Source organism: Magnolia sinica, chromosome 12 (assembly GCF_029962835.1).
Source record: "Magnolia sinica isolate HGM2019 chromosome 12, MsV1, whole genome shotgun sequence".
NCBI lineage: Eukaryota > Viridiplantae > Streptophyta > Magnoliopsida > Magnoliales > Magnoliaceae > Magnolia > Magnolia sinica.
Window position 1 is genome coordinate 79072988 of NC_080584.1, and position 13700 is coordinate 79086687.

The window sequence follows — 13700 nt, forward strand, 5'->3', positions numbered from 1 at the left end:
TAAAAATGAATGGACAACATGGATGAAACACATACATCATGGTGAGGCCCACAGAGAACGGACCACCAGCCAATGGTGCCTGGGAGAGTAGCCAATCCGTTTCCTTCAGTGCTCTGTGAGCCCCACCATGATGTATGTGTTTCAAAAATGATATCTATCTAGTATCATGGCCATTCATTACATGCTCAGGCAAAAGAAATCGGGTTAGCCCACTCATCAAGTACGCCCAAGATTTATTTATTTGTAAATAAAGATAGCCATTGTGAATTGCAAAGACTAGCAGAAGCTATATATGGATAAAGTCACGAGCAATCAAATCATCCAAATCATCATCTCTGTGGGCCAGCTAAATACACACATTCATCACATGCCTATGACAAATAATTCATTTTAGCCCACTCATCAAGTACGCCCAATATGTTTTTATTCGTAAACGAAGACAACCATTGTGAACTACAAAGATTAGTAGAAGCTACATGTGGATGCAATGACCAGCAATCAAATCATCAAACCATCGACTCTGTGGGCCAACTAAATACACACATTCACACGCAAAACGAAGGCAAACCAAGCAGGCACGCGCACACACAAAAAAAAAAAAAAAAAGAAAGAAAAGAAAAATTCAAAATCCAGGGACAATCAAGACCGCCCATTACACCACCAAAGAAAGATTGAGAAACTTCAGCGCCTTGTACGAGGACGCCACTCTATGAAGTGGATGTCGTCTTTGATACTCTCATCTTCCCACCTGAGATTCTCCCACCATGCCATTTCACCTCCCACCTGAACACCACCACCACCCCTTATAGCATTGTAGGGGCCGGCTCGAAGCGGAAGCTCCTTCAGCTTCCCACATCCCCTCACTATTAGCTTCTTCAATGCCGACAAATACCTGCCGCTGCAAATTCTATCCAGCTTCGGTAGCTCCCACAGATGCACTGTGTGCAGCCGTTCCAGAGAGCCGTCCACCACCACATCCCCTTGAAACAGTGACTCTAGTCTATTGCAGAATCTGATCTCGAGCTTTTCCAAGCTCAACAAGCTTACACCTGAGGAGACGAAATTGACAAGTCTCGGACAGTGCTCCAGATATATGTGCTTTAGGAGTGGGAAGCTTATGATCCTACCCATGCCATCACACACTCTCCTCATGCTTGCAAGATCAGACATCCATATTTTCTCCAAGCATTCGAAACATTGATTCTTTCCACCAAAGAATATCTCCATCTGCTCGCAGCTCTTGACCAGACATTCTCTCACTTCATGCATTTCAACATCCCCAAGATCTCGGATGAAGCCATTGTCCCACAAAGTGAGTAATTCTGTACGCCTGAGAACCCCTTGAATAGCATTTGTGCATCTCTTACTTCCTTGTATCTCCAGATGCCTGTCGAAATGACTTGAAGGAAGAGGTAAATTACATTTTTGGGTCTTCAAATTGATGCCCTCGTATATGGACTTCCTTCCCTGGAGATGGATACCTTTACCTCTTCTTCGTCCTTCTTCTTCTTCTTCTTGGTAAGGAGAGATGCGGATATGGAATCGAGAGAAGCATTTTGCTCTCAATACTTCTGAGGATGGTTTTAAGGACCGTAAAAGCTTGTAATTACATATCCTCATGCGTGTCCCACCTTCATCACTAGGATTTTCATCATCCTTTGGTGAATTAAAGGTTCCACGGTCGCCAAAGTTGAGCTCTTCCAGCTCAGTAGGCAAGTCATCCCAGTTGATCTTGCGAATGTGGTTCATGTGGAGCATGTCCAGCCGCGTTAGATGAGATGCTGTGCTGATACCGTCAGGCAACTGTTGGAGTTGAGTGCCTGAAAGATCAAGCACATCAAGTCTTGTAAGATCAGACAAGCGTAAGGATTCTAAGCTTCTGCAACCTTTTAGGATGACTTGCTTAATGACCTTAATTCTAGACAGATCAAGCTTTTGGAGGTTTGGCAAAACAGCCCCAAGAGAAGAAGAAACCTCTTCTATGTCTTCGATGGAGTTACAAGAGCTTATGTCAAGCACCTCAAGTGCTGCATAGAGCTTTCGCAAATGAGGCAGCAACTTACTCTTCAATGAAGAACATCCTGTTAATATGAGTTGCCTAAGATTGACCAGTTTGGAGAGAGAAGGTGGTAGAGATTTTAGATTGTCATCATGAGCTAAGTTGAGAACCCGAAGCCGTGGCAAACGCTCAAAGAAAGCGTCTGGAATTTCCGTTAGAGATGAGGAAGTTGTTATTGAGAGTTGTTGGAGGTTGTGCAGCTGTGGAAAAGAGGAAGGAAGAGATCTGGTCTCTGTGTTAGAGAGATGGAGAGATCGAAGGTTGTTCTTGTGCTGAAGGCACTCATCTGGTATCGATTTCAGAGGAGTACGTTCAAATTGAAGGAACTCGAGTTTGTCCAAAGCTTGCAAGGAAGAGAGGAGAGACTCAGGCTCTAAAAGTTCACATCTATAAATAGACAAGAATCTGAAATTGTGCAAGGAGGAGATGGAGAGGGGCAGAAATCTGATTTTAAAGAAAGAGAGGATGAGGACCCGAAGGCCTTGCATTTGCTCGAAGACGAAGTTGTTTGGAAGGGTACGAGTACGACCACCTTCGAGCAGTAGAGTGGAGAGTTTGGGGAATTTAAGAGTAAGAGGGAGGTCATCACTAGGTTGTAGATTCCATATCGCCATCCTCTGAATGTCTTCCCACTCGCCAATGTTCTCTGTCGGAAGGGAAGAATAATGGATCCAGAATTTGCCATGAGTTGAAGCTATTCTGTTACTCGACATGACCATATCTATAGCTTTTTCAGCTAAACGTGGGGGCACCCTCACATCAGCATCCACTTGCTCTACCATGGAACGAGCCTTGAGCTCTATAAGCAGAGCATATACCTTCTTTTCCAATATGATCAAATCCTCTTCTTCTTCAATTCCCTCTCTGAAAACCATAATTCCCTCTGCAATCCAATACCTTGTCGGCAATACCATTTCAAAACTCCTTTCGAAACTTACTGAAAATAACAGGAGGTAGAAGAAGCAGTCAAGGACAACATGGGGAGTGAAACAGGCAGCGATGGTGGGAGAAGAAGTGACAGCAACAGCCTCCTCTCGTAACACATCTATGGAAAAGTCTTGAAATTCAATGATCTCCTCTGATTCCAACCTTTCGGAGCTAGCGTATACAACCTTTGTATTTCTAATATTTGCAACACCCACATCGTCTAAATAAATGCGTCGAGTCGCATCTCCTAGTATTAACAAGAACCTCTTTCCCTTGAGCGATTCATCGATTTCAAACGAGACTTCCCTCTGTACATCATTTTTAACATCACCGTCTTCATCGTCACCCTCCTTTATCCCCAAGCGGTTTGCAATTTCCCTTTGCACATTTCGAGGACTCCAATCCTCTTTTGGTAGCTTTACAATTATCTGCACATCGAAGAGATCAGATCCCTTCAACTTTCGAGCTGCATACTCCACGATCCTCCAACTTCCATAACCTTCATACCCCCTGACACAAATGGCTCTGATCTGCGGATTCCTCAAGCATTGCAAGAGCTCTTTCCCGGCACGTTCTACGTCGGGGGAGAAGTTGTCTAGCCATCCCTCGAATGTCGCCCCGTCTCCTTCTTTTTGGACAGCAGAGACATCTATTTCAGCCATGCGTGGGTGCGTCTTTATCTCTGAAAATACGACAGCCATTGATTAGAGATGTAATGGGATTGTTTTAAAAGAAAACGTATAAAGCGGATGCATCCCGTCACCGAGCCACTGCATTACCCAACCGATTTACTTCACCCAACAGGAGCTGATCAGGTGCAGCTCCGGCTTCATACCGAACGGACGGCCATTCAAGGTGTCTGTGGGGCCACCGTGATGTATATGTTCTATCAAAGACGTTCATCTATTTTGAAATATCATTTTGGGATATCTATTTTGAAAGATCATTTTAGGATATGATACTAAAACCTAGGCAGAGTGAAGGTGTAAGTGGACCACACAACAGGACCATACTAAAAATGGACATCACGGTGAGCTCAGGAAGATTTCAATGGTAGGCTTTTAATCCCCACGGCTTCCTATGTTGTCGTGGCCTTAGGCCTTTGATCAACAGGTTCGATGACAAATAAACATTATTGGGAGCCTTAGAAAAGTTTGAACGGTGAAAATAATCAGTACTTTCACTCTTTCCTGTGGTAGGGTAACATTAAGCTTTGGATATGCTTGCATTTTGAGATCAACTCCTAAAATGATCCAACGGATGGATGGTGTGGATAAGCTGCATGCATTTAAGGTGGGCCCAACCAAGTTTACTCAGTATGGTGAGAGACGAATGAGTAACTCATTACGCAATCCGATTTTGGGATAAATCGGATTAGGTACTGAGTTACTCAATTCCTCTTATTTCATTGAGTAAACTTAGTTGGGCCCACCTTGAATGTATTTCGTTTATCCACGTTGTCCATCCATTTGCACATCCAATTTAAGGGGTTGAGGCCAAAATTGAAGCATATCCAAAGTTCAAGTGGATCACACCATGGGAAACAGTGGGGATAATGATTCCACCGTTGAAACCTTTCTAAGCCCCACAGTGATGTTTATTTGTCATCCCACCTGCTCATCTGATCTGTTTTAACCTATCATTCAGGACATAAGATTAAAAATGAAGTTGATCCAAAACTCAGGCAGACCACACAAAGGAATCCATGATGATTGACCATTAAAAACTTCCTCTTGGCCACAAAAGTTTGGGATCCGGCACATATTTGTCTTTCACCCTTCATCCATGGTCATGTGATCGTATAAAAAGATTTGATGGCAAATAAAGATTATGTTGAGCCCTAAGAATATCTTAATGATAGGTGTTCCATCTCCATTGTTTCCTGTAGTGCAGTCCACCTAAGATTTTGGATATCAATCATTTTTCTCTCATGCTGCAAAACACTTAGGAAAAACGTATGGGCAGAGTGGATAAGTAGTGGATATATACTTACAGAAATTAAATTGGGTGAGGTGGGGCCTCACTATGAGTTACTCAATATGCTCTTATCGTATTGAGTAAACCCAGTTGGGCCTACCTTGAATGTATGTGGTCTATCCACACCGTCCATCCATTTTTTCATCTAATTTAAGGGGTTGAGCCCAAAATTGAAGCATATCCAAATACCAAGTGGATCATACAACTGAAAACAATGTGGATAATGATTTCCACCGTTGAAAGCTTTCTAGTCCCCGCAGTGATGTTTATTTGCCATCTAACTTGTTCATAAGATCATACATAAATGGAAGAAAGCAAAACACAAATATAATCTTGATCTAAAACTTCTGTGGGCCCTAAGAATTTTTCAACGGTAGACGTTCAATTCAATTGTTTACTATGGTGTGGTCCGTTTAAACATTAGATATGCCTCATTTTTAGGCTAAATCCCTACAATTATCTGGTAAAATGGATGGATGGTGCAGATAAAATACATAAATCATGGTGGACCTCACACAGTTTACTCAATAAGCGTACCAAGTTACTCACTACGCAATCCGCTTCCAACGTAATCAGCCTCCCACCCATATGGATGGATGGTTTGGATATAACACATACCTCGTGATGGGACCCACAGAACTTGCTGACGTCAATACACCAACTGGCCTGGTGCATGGTACACCTACCAATCTGCTTCCTTTATCTTCTTTCTTTTCTTGTGTCACAGCTCAGTGTTCGATGCACCTTGAGCCATGAGTTGAAAGGACAGATTGGCTACTCCCCTTGCCACCAGCCAATGGCTGGTGGTTGGTGCTTCGTGGACCCCACCATGATGTATTTATTTCATCCATGTCGTCTGTCTATTTTTTTTTTTTTAAGATCATTTTATGATATTAAAGCAAAAATGAGGTATATCCCAATCTCAAGTGGACAACATTACAGGAAACAATGTTGAATGAACATTGTACGGATCGGATCGGATCCAATCGGATTGAATCTCGGACCGGATTGGCCACTGATCTGAACTCGACTCGATGTACGGTCGGATCCGAGTGGGCCTACTCGATCCGACCGATCCTGGCCATCAGTTCAAATCGGATCGAATTCTGCCCAGCTCTATTCAATACATTGAATGATATGTCGGGGTTAGCCTTTGAATCTGAATGATCTTTGGATGATCCAAACCGTTTATATAATTATTCATACCTGTTTTGGGGTATAAAAATCAAATAACATTGCTGAAATTGGATCGCTTCAACAACTTAAAATGTGGCTCTTTTGAATTGAGAATGAACGGTTACTAATCTTTATATAATCTAATGGATAAAACAATCACTCTTATAGATTTTCTAGAAATTCGCCATCCAAGAGAATCCTTACCACATGAACTGTTTGGATCATTGAAAAGAGCCAAATTCCAATGGACGGAGTCCAACATATCATATTGCAAAATGCCTTGGATGTAGTTGAACAAACCTCTTTCAATAAAAAGAATTTTAACAAAAAGTACCTAGTTAATATAGATTATTTATTTATTTATTATTATTATTCTTTTTTATATATAGCATCCCTCGCAAAAGACAAATGAAAGAAGCAAAGACAGCATTATTATAGAATTTGCATCGGTTACCTTTTGCAAAACCATGCACGTAATTATCATCCCACTACGTTCCATTACTTTCTTAACACCTGCAGTGCAACCAGCTGGTTTGGGGGCTCAGGTAGTTTCTATCATGATGTTTACTTGAAATCCACTTTAACTATTTGGTTGATCCTTCTCTCAACTGTCAAGTTGACCTACACCAAAGGAAACAGGTGGGAGAGAAATGTCTACCCTTAACTTATATAAAGCCCACTGTATTGATTATATGAAATCCACTCCAACCACTAGATACCATATTAAAATTTAGGCTTGAGAGCCAACAATCAGGCCCATTTATGATTCGGGTCTAGTACACTAATGGAAACAGTTTGGAGGGTGAACATTACCCTTGGCTGACTTTTGGTAAAAAGCCTAACATAGGGTGAAGTACCTGGTGGCCGGAGTATTGTACATAAACATTGTGGCCTATCTAAGCTTCGTCTCATTTGCTTGCATGCCAGTCGTTGAGAAATCTAGAGAAAATCCAGTAAAAGCTGTTGGTAATATAAATAGTTACATTAACGAGTAGCTTATTGAAAAAGGTTTTTGAAAAAGATAAAAGAAAATAATTTATATATTACTTAATTAAGTAGTTTTTTTTTTCTTAAATAAAATTCCATTGAATAAAAGACAATAGGGAATCCAGGAACCCTGCCAGCATAATTCATATGAGTACAATGGAGCCTGCCTAAGAGCTCTAAACGGGTGGACCATGGATGGGATCCATCCCGTCCATCAAGTGGGCTACCTTATGGTCACCAGGGAATCCAAAAATAGGCCGATCCAAAACTCAGGTAGGCTATTTGTGGTAACAGTTGGAATTGGAATACTCACCAATAGCTTTGTGTGAGACCTACTGTTGTATTTATATGTCATCTATTCCATTCATCTGATGCATCTCATAAGTATGAAGAGACGCCAAAAAATCATGTTATTTATAAAACTCAGGTGGTCAGCCCATACGAATTAACGGGTCTTCGGCATGATTTTCCACTGTCCCTATGGTGTGGCCAACCCGGGATTTGAATTGGCTGATTATTGGGATCAAAGCAAATAGTGGGTACCTTGCCTAATGGACGGATGGATTCCTTAAACATAATGTTGGCCCACCGTGTTATGCGCAGGCATGCCCTAGAGTTTCAATTGAGAGATTCGAAACTTCATTGCATCACCGATGCCATGGGACCTCAGGAGCCAGTAACTTGGGTGAATATTGGAACAGGAACCCTCAACAACACTTATTTTGCAAGGGACATCAAACACCCAAGCACTTTAGAGGCAAAAAAATCAGCCATATCCACAACATATGCAGGCAACAACACAGGGAACAATTGCATTGGGATGCTACTCATCAGTGTTTGTGTAGGGCCACCATGGTATTATCTCTCGTCAAAACTGTTAATCTAGTGTAACTCACATAGGGATGTCATGAAGATATAAAAATTAGCTTGGTCCAAAACTTAGGCATGTCACACCACATAATTTTAGAGGTTTAAAGAGTAATTTGTCGTTGATGTCTTAAATTTATAAATAATAGGGTCTGTCAATGCCATCAACAGACCACTCGATGTCATCGACAGATGTTCAATCCCATATGAACAATCTAGAAAATTTATGTTTTATTGCTGAAACATTTTGGTGTTTTACTCGATGACATCGAAGGTGTTCAATGCCATCAACAGATTATCGATGCGATCGAGTGCCGATGCAAAATTGCATAAGTGTGGGATTTGTTTCCCATTCTGATTGTGATACTATACGATATTATGCATATCGGGAGTAATCGGAGTTTGGTAAGTAGAAGAGTAGTTCTAGGCTTCCTACTTCATTCCAAAGGGTTCCAAGGGCATAGCTTGGGCTTATGAGGTAGATTCGAGGCTTCTTTGAATCAGTAACACTCTATCTTATTTCTGCTTTCAATGTGCATTACTCGTCGCTTTGTGCCATAGTTTTTTTCTCAAAAGGATCTTTCTACGTAAAATTTGGATTGTTTGTATTTTGACTTGGTTTTGCGATTGGTAGTGCTTTGTTTGATTCGTCTTTGTGTGCTTCCCCAGTTCTCCAATATATAATTTTATATTCTTTCCATTATTGTAGTCCATTAGACCTTTTTTATATAATTTTTTTATTATTATTATTATATATCATGTTGATCTTTTTATTTACAAGATCAAAACAGGGTTTTCAATCAATAGTAGAGGACGATTTACCAACTTGGTGGACTCACAAAGTTGGGTATTTTACATGCTCCATGGAACAAAAAAATTTGTTGTAGACAAGTCCTTACAAGTATTGAGAATAGTTCAACAAATCATTTTCTAATTACAGAAAGTTTCAAGTCCCACCGGGTGGACCACAAGTTATGGTCTACCCTAAAGGCAACTTCCAACTTATTAAGAGGATACATCATATAACCCATCAGAAGGATTAGACACATGCACTTAGCAAGTTGGACCACAACTTGCAGTCCAACCACTTGGGCCAAAAACCTTTTCAGTTCTGTAGAATATTATAGAATGATCTAGTGGGTTAGGGGTATTGAATCATTGCCATTGGCATTGTTGCATTCAGACTCGTAGGCATCCACATCACCTATCTGAACTATTTGTTAGGTCCACTCCACCGTCCCCATCAATGCCCTAAAATTGCATAGTTTCGAGATGATCCAAACCTTTCTGTTGGTTGCATCCAAAATAGATGGACAAGGTCATTTGTAGAAGATAGGTGCTGGATGTTTAAGACTATTCAATTACTTTAATTTTGGATAATAAGGAAAGAAAGGTGGACTGACTAAATGGACGGTTCATATATGCAGTGTTCCAAATGCGAATGCTATTATTAATATTGTAATTGACATTATCAATATCACCAAGTTAGTATTATCAATATCACCAAGTCAGCAATACTGAAGCCATTTCACGTGTAAAAATTTTCAAATATTACCATTATTTTTATAATATTAGTGATACTTTATGAAAATGTGGATATCAACAATATTTAGAAAAGAATGTGTTATGAAAGTTTTCCGATATCAATAATGTTGTCTTATGAAAGTTTTCTGATATCAATGATGCCATCAATAATATCTCCGATACCACGTCAATATTCAAGATGCTAAGAAAACATTAGTAAATGGGTGAAAATTGACAAAAATAATAAAAAATTTCAAAAGCTAAAATAGTCCATTGTCCTTTTCTACTTTTTTTAAAATTTTTATTTAGTGATTTCATTTACATTCAATTTCTAATGAATAGAACCTTGAATTTGAGAGAAAACTTGATTTGAAAGGAAGAGAGGCTAGAACTTAGGGGACTAGGGTTTTGAGAGAGCGGAGAGGGAAGAGCTGCTAGGATGGTGGAGAAGACGGCCAAAGGGAGAAAGGAGGAGGTAGTGACAAGAGAATACACTATCAATCTCCACAGGCGTCTCCATGGATGCACCTTCAAGAAGATGGCTCCCAAAGCCATAAAAGAGATACGGAAATTTGCACAAAAGGCGATGGGGACAATCGATGTTAGGGTCGACGTGAAGCTAAACAAGCACATACGGAGCAGGGGTATCCGGGGTGTGCCTAGACGTGTCCGCGTGCGCGTTGCTCGCAAGAGGAATGAAGAGGAAGATGCTAAGGAGGAGCTTTATTCGTTGGTCATTGTAGCAGAGGTCCCACCTCAAGGGTTCAAGGGATTGGGAACCAAGGTAATCGAAGAAGGAGATTAGACTCGTGAACCAAGGTCATCGAAGAAGGAGATTAGACTCAGTAAACTTCAGTTTTAAGAGGTACTTTTTTGAGATTTATGTTTTGATTTTTTTTTTTTTTTTTTTTTTTTTTTTTTATCAGTGCATTTTGGATGTATTCCGGATTTTGAGATTGCCCTTTGAAAGTTATGTTCGGTCAGAATTTTTAGCTTTACACATTGCATCTAAATATTTAAATGGCATGTAATTTTTTAATCTTTAAAAAAAAAAAAAAAAAAAAAAAAAAAGGAAGAGAGGCTGGAACTCAAAGCTAATGAAAAATCATAAAAACAGTTTATTTATTTTTGCCAATTTTTTATAAGAAAAATTCATATCTACTTATGATTTTCATGCATTGATATGTATTTCTGGTGAAAAATGAATTAAGCCAAAAATGAAAAACCCTAATTTTTTTAATTTAATAATGAAAAATACATATTCTTACTCTTAATTAATATGGAAATTTAATATATTAACGGGTGTTAGCGAATCTATTAATTGACCACAAATTTTAAATATTTATTTTATACTAATTTTGTTTTTTACAAAATGTGGTTACACTTATATAAAATCAGAACTTATCGTGTATAATTATTTTTGCAATATTTTGATTTTTATGTATGTAAACATGTGCCTTCTAACATATCCTAACGTTTCATTGAAAATTGAACATTTTTTCTAATATTTTATTTGGATGGCAATATTTTTCAGAGTATGGTCACCAGTATCGGGAATACTCATACATGTTACTGTCAGTGAGCTCAAATGTACGTAAATATACGCATGGTAAAGAACCCATACTCTTAGCCACCTCATCATTTCTACATATCACATTCTAATATTTAATTAGTGCTATACAAAAATATCTTTATTTCACATTATAATATTTAGCACTATACGAAAATGTTCACAGATGATATAAACAAGGATTAAAATGGCTGTACTGGGTATTGTATCATTCAACACCTATATATATATATATATATATATATATATATTTGGGAATGAAATTTTCAAACAGTCTATGATGATTTTCTAAGCCATGCTAGTATAAAAGCAGCCCATTTACACACCACTTCATGTGTCATTGTGTCACATGGGTGCAGGATCCAATCCATCCATCAGGTTGGTGCTGCCATAGAAATCCAGCTGGCCAGCAGATTATATTGCCATGATATACTAGAAATTGATTTTCTCACTATCATTGTGTGAGTGTGTGGGGTGTGTGTGCGCGTGTGTAAAAAAAAAAGGGCATCCACACTCCACACAGTGGGAAAACAATTAATGTGAAGCTCCGGCAATCGTCACGCACATGGGTTTGCCGTATACACGCTTTTGAGCATAGTAAAAACAGCATGAGATTATTGATCCTGACAATGTTAGTTGGAAGCAAAGACGATGAAGAATGAAAAAATTGAGAAAAATGGGAAACCTAAGAAAGGGAAAGAGCTTACCCGGAGCTTAGGCTTGTTGGCAAAGGGCCTTGGAGTCCAGTGATTCAGATAGCAAGCCGTACGGAAGCTAGTTATATATAGCTGGCTAGCACATTAGCTTGAGATACAAGCTGTCCATCAGGTGGCCCCACTCAGAACTGTCCAAAGATGAAAACCGGGCATGTCGAATGGGAAGGGTTTAAAAAGAAAAAAGAAAAAGAAAAAGAAAAAGAAAAAGCAAAAAAAAATAAAAAAAACTTGTCCAGGACTCTTCTTTAATAACACGGGGTCCGCCTGATGAGCACCGCCCCTTTCTTTAAGAAAAGAGTCTCTTTGATGTTTTTCTTGCTACCAGCCATAGGGTACGTTGCATACATGTTCCCAATTCAAGACGTCCAAATAATGGCCCCCACTTTTAGAAGGGTACTAGTTCCATAGCAAGATTTGCTTGTGTACCATATGGCCCATTTGAGTACCTTTTATTTTTTCCTGTAAATGGCCAGAAGTTTTTAGTCAAGTAAACGGGCCCCCACCTCTCGGAACAAGGTGGGGCCTTTACTATGGGGCTCACCTTAATATATCTATTCTATATCCATTACATTTATCTGTTTTTCCCAATCATTTTAGGGCATGGCCAAAAGATAAAGTAAATCCAAATCTCACGTGGAGCATACTATAGGAAATAGTTGTGATTGAATTCTCTACCATTAAAAACTTCCTAGGCCCACCATAATGTTTATTTTCCATCCAAATTATCTGATGAGGTCACACAAACCTGGATGAATGGGCAAAAAGAAATATTAGCCTGATCCAAAACTTATGTTGCCCATAAGAAGCTTTTAAAGGTCAATCATCACTACTCCATATGAAATGATCCACTTCAGATATGGATATGCTTCATTTTCGGGCTCATACTCTAAAATGATCTAGCAAATTAAATGGATGGACGGGTCAAGTCACCATCTCCTTTAGAGGGTGTATTTGATTATTTTATCAAATATTGATATAGGCTATGTGCTCCCTCATTTCAGTCAATTTTTATTTTTTATTTTTATTTTTTAAAACACTGTATAGTGACATGCAATTTCTATCCTCATAAAGGATCACGTGAGTAAGTGACAAGCAATTTCTTATAAAAATCTGTATATATCTATCCTTTTGTTCATACAAATATCTCTATCTGAAATATCCACTACCTGATGTAGATTAATATATTTAGAGTCCTAGCAACTGACTAAAAAGCTGGGCTATGATGTGAATGCCTTGGCCTAGGAACTTTGTCCATTCATTTGGATGGTTATAATCTCATGCAACATATTATTTTCTCTCTTCATCTCATCCCAAGCAAGGCATCTGATTTCTTTTCTTTCTCTGCTAAAGTAGCGTCGTTCCTATCTGATAAAGGGAAAGCAAAGGAAAGCAAGGGACGGGAGCTTATTATTATTCTTCTTTATTCTTTATTCTTTTTGCACTTTTTTTTTTCCAGGAGTTTAGATGGCCTGATAATTTACAGTCCGACCAACGCATGGTTAGCTCTGTATCCGTTTTGATGATATCTTAGAAAAATCTGATCAACCATTCATTTGGTGGAAATAGTGCTTTGGATCAAATGGATTGTTATTCATGTTTTTCTATGGTGGAGATGCGTTCTGTTTCTATATGCCTTGTTTTTGCATTATATATTCTTCACGGTGGATTTAACGTATTGGGACTGACGCTCAAGAGAAAGGGAAAAAAAAAAAACAAACAAAGAATGAAGAAACCTTCGTCATTTGGCCCAATTTGACTGGAAGTATGATCCGGTGCATAGCCAGTGCAAACTTATTGGTGTACTGGTCATATACAAGTCGGGTCCATGCTAATCCCTTGTGAAATCCATTCCGACCACTTGTTTCTAAAATCCATGAGGATAAGACACAATCCGTGT

General features: G+C 39.1%; 2 protein-coding genes across 2 annotated transcripts; one reads left to right on the forward strand and one right to left on the reverse strand.

The window, feature by feature from the left end:
* Positions 1-590: 590 nt before the first annotated feature.
* LOC131221836 (putative disease resistance protein At4g19050) lies at positions 591-12197 on the reverse strand. The gene is made up of 2 exons (XM_058217137.1): positions 11795-12197; positions 591-3668 (listed from the first exon to the last, which is right to left on the reverse strand). The coding sequence occupies exon 2, from the start codon at positions 3646-3648 to the stop codon at positions 682-684; it is 2967 nt and encodes a 988-aa protein (XP_058073120.1). The 5' UTR covers positions 3649-3668; positions 11795-12197; the 3' UTR covers positions 591-681.
* Positions 9913-10515, forward strand: LOC131221837 (large ribosomal subunit protein eL31-like). Its single transcript, XM_058217138.1, has 2 exons — positions 9913-10301; positions 10337-10515. The coding sequence occupies exons 1-2, from the start codon at positions 9957-9959 to the stop codon at positions 10355-10357; spliced, it is 366 nt and encodes a 121-aa protein (XP_058073121.1). The 5' UTR covers positions 9913-9956; the 3' UTR covers positions 10358-10515.
* Positions 12198-13700: the final 1503 nt, after the last annotated feature.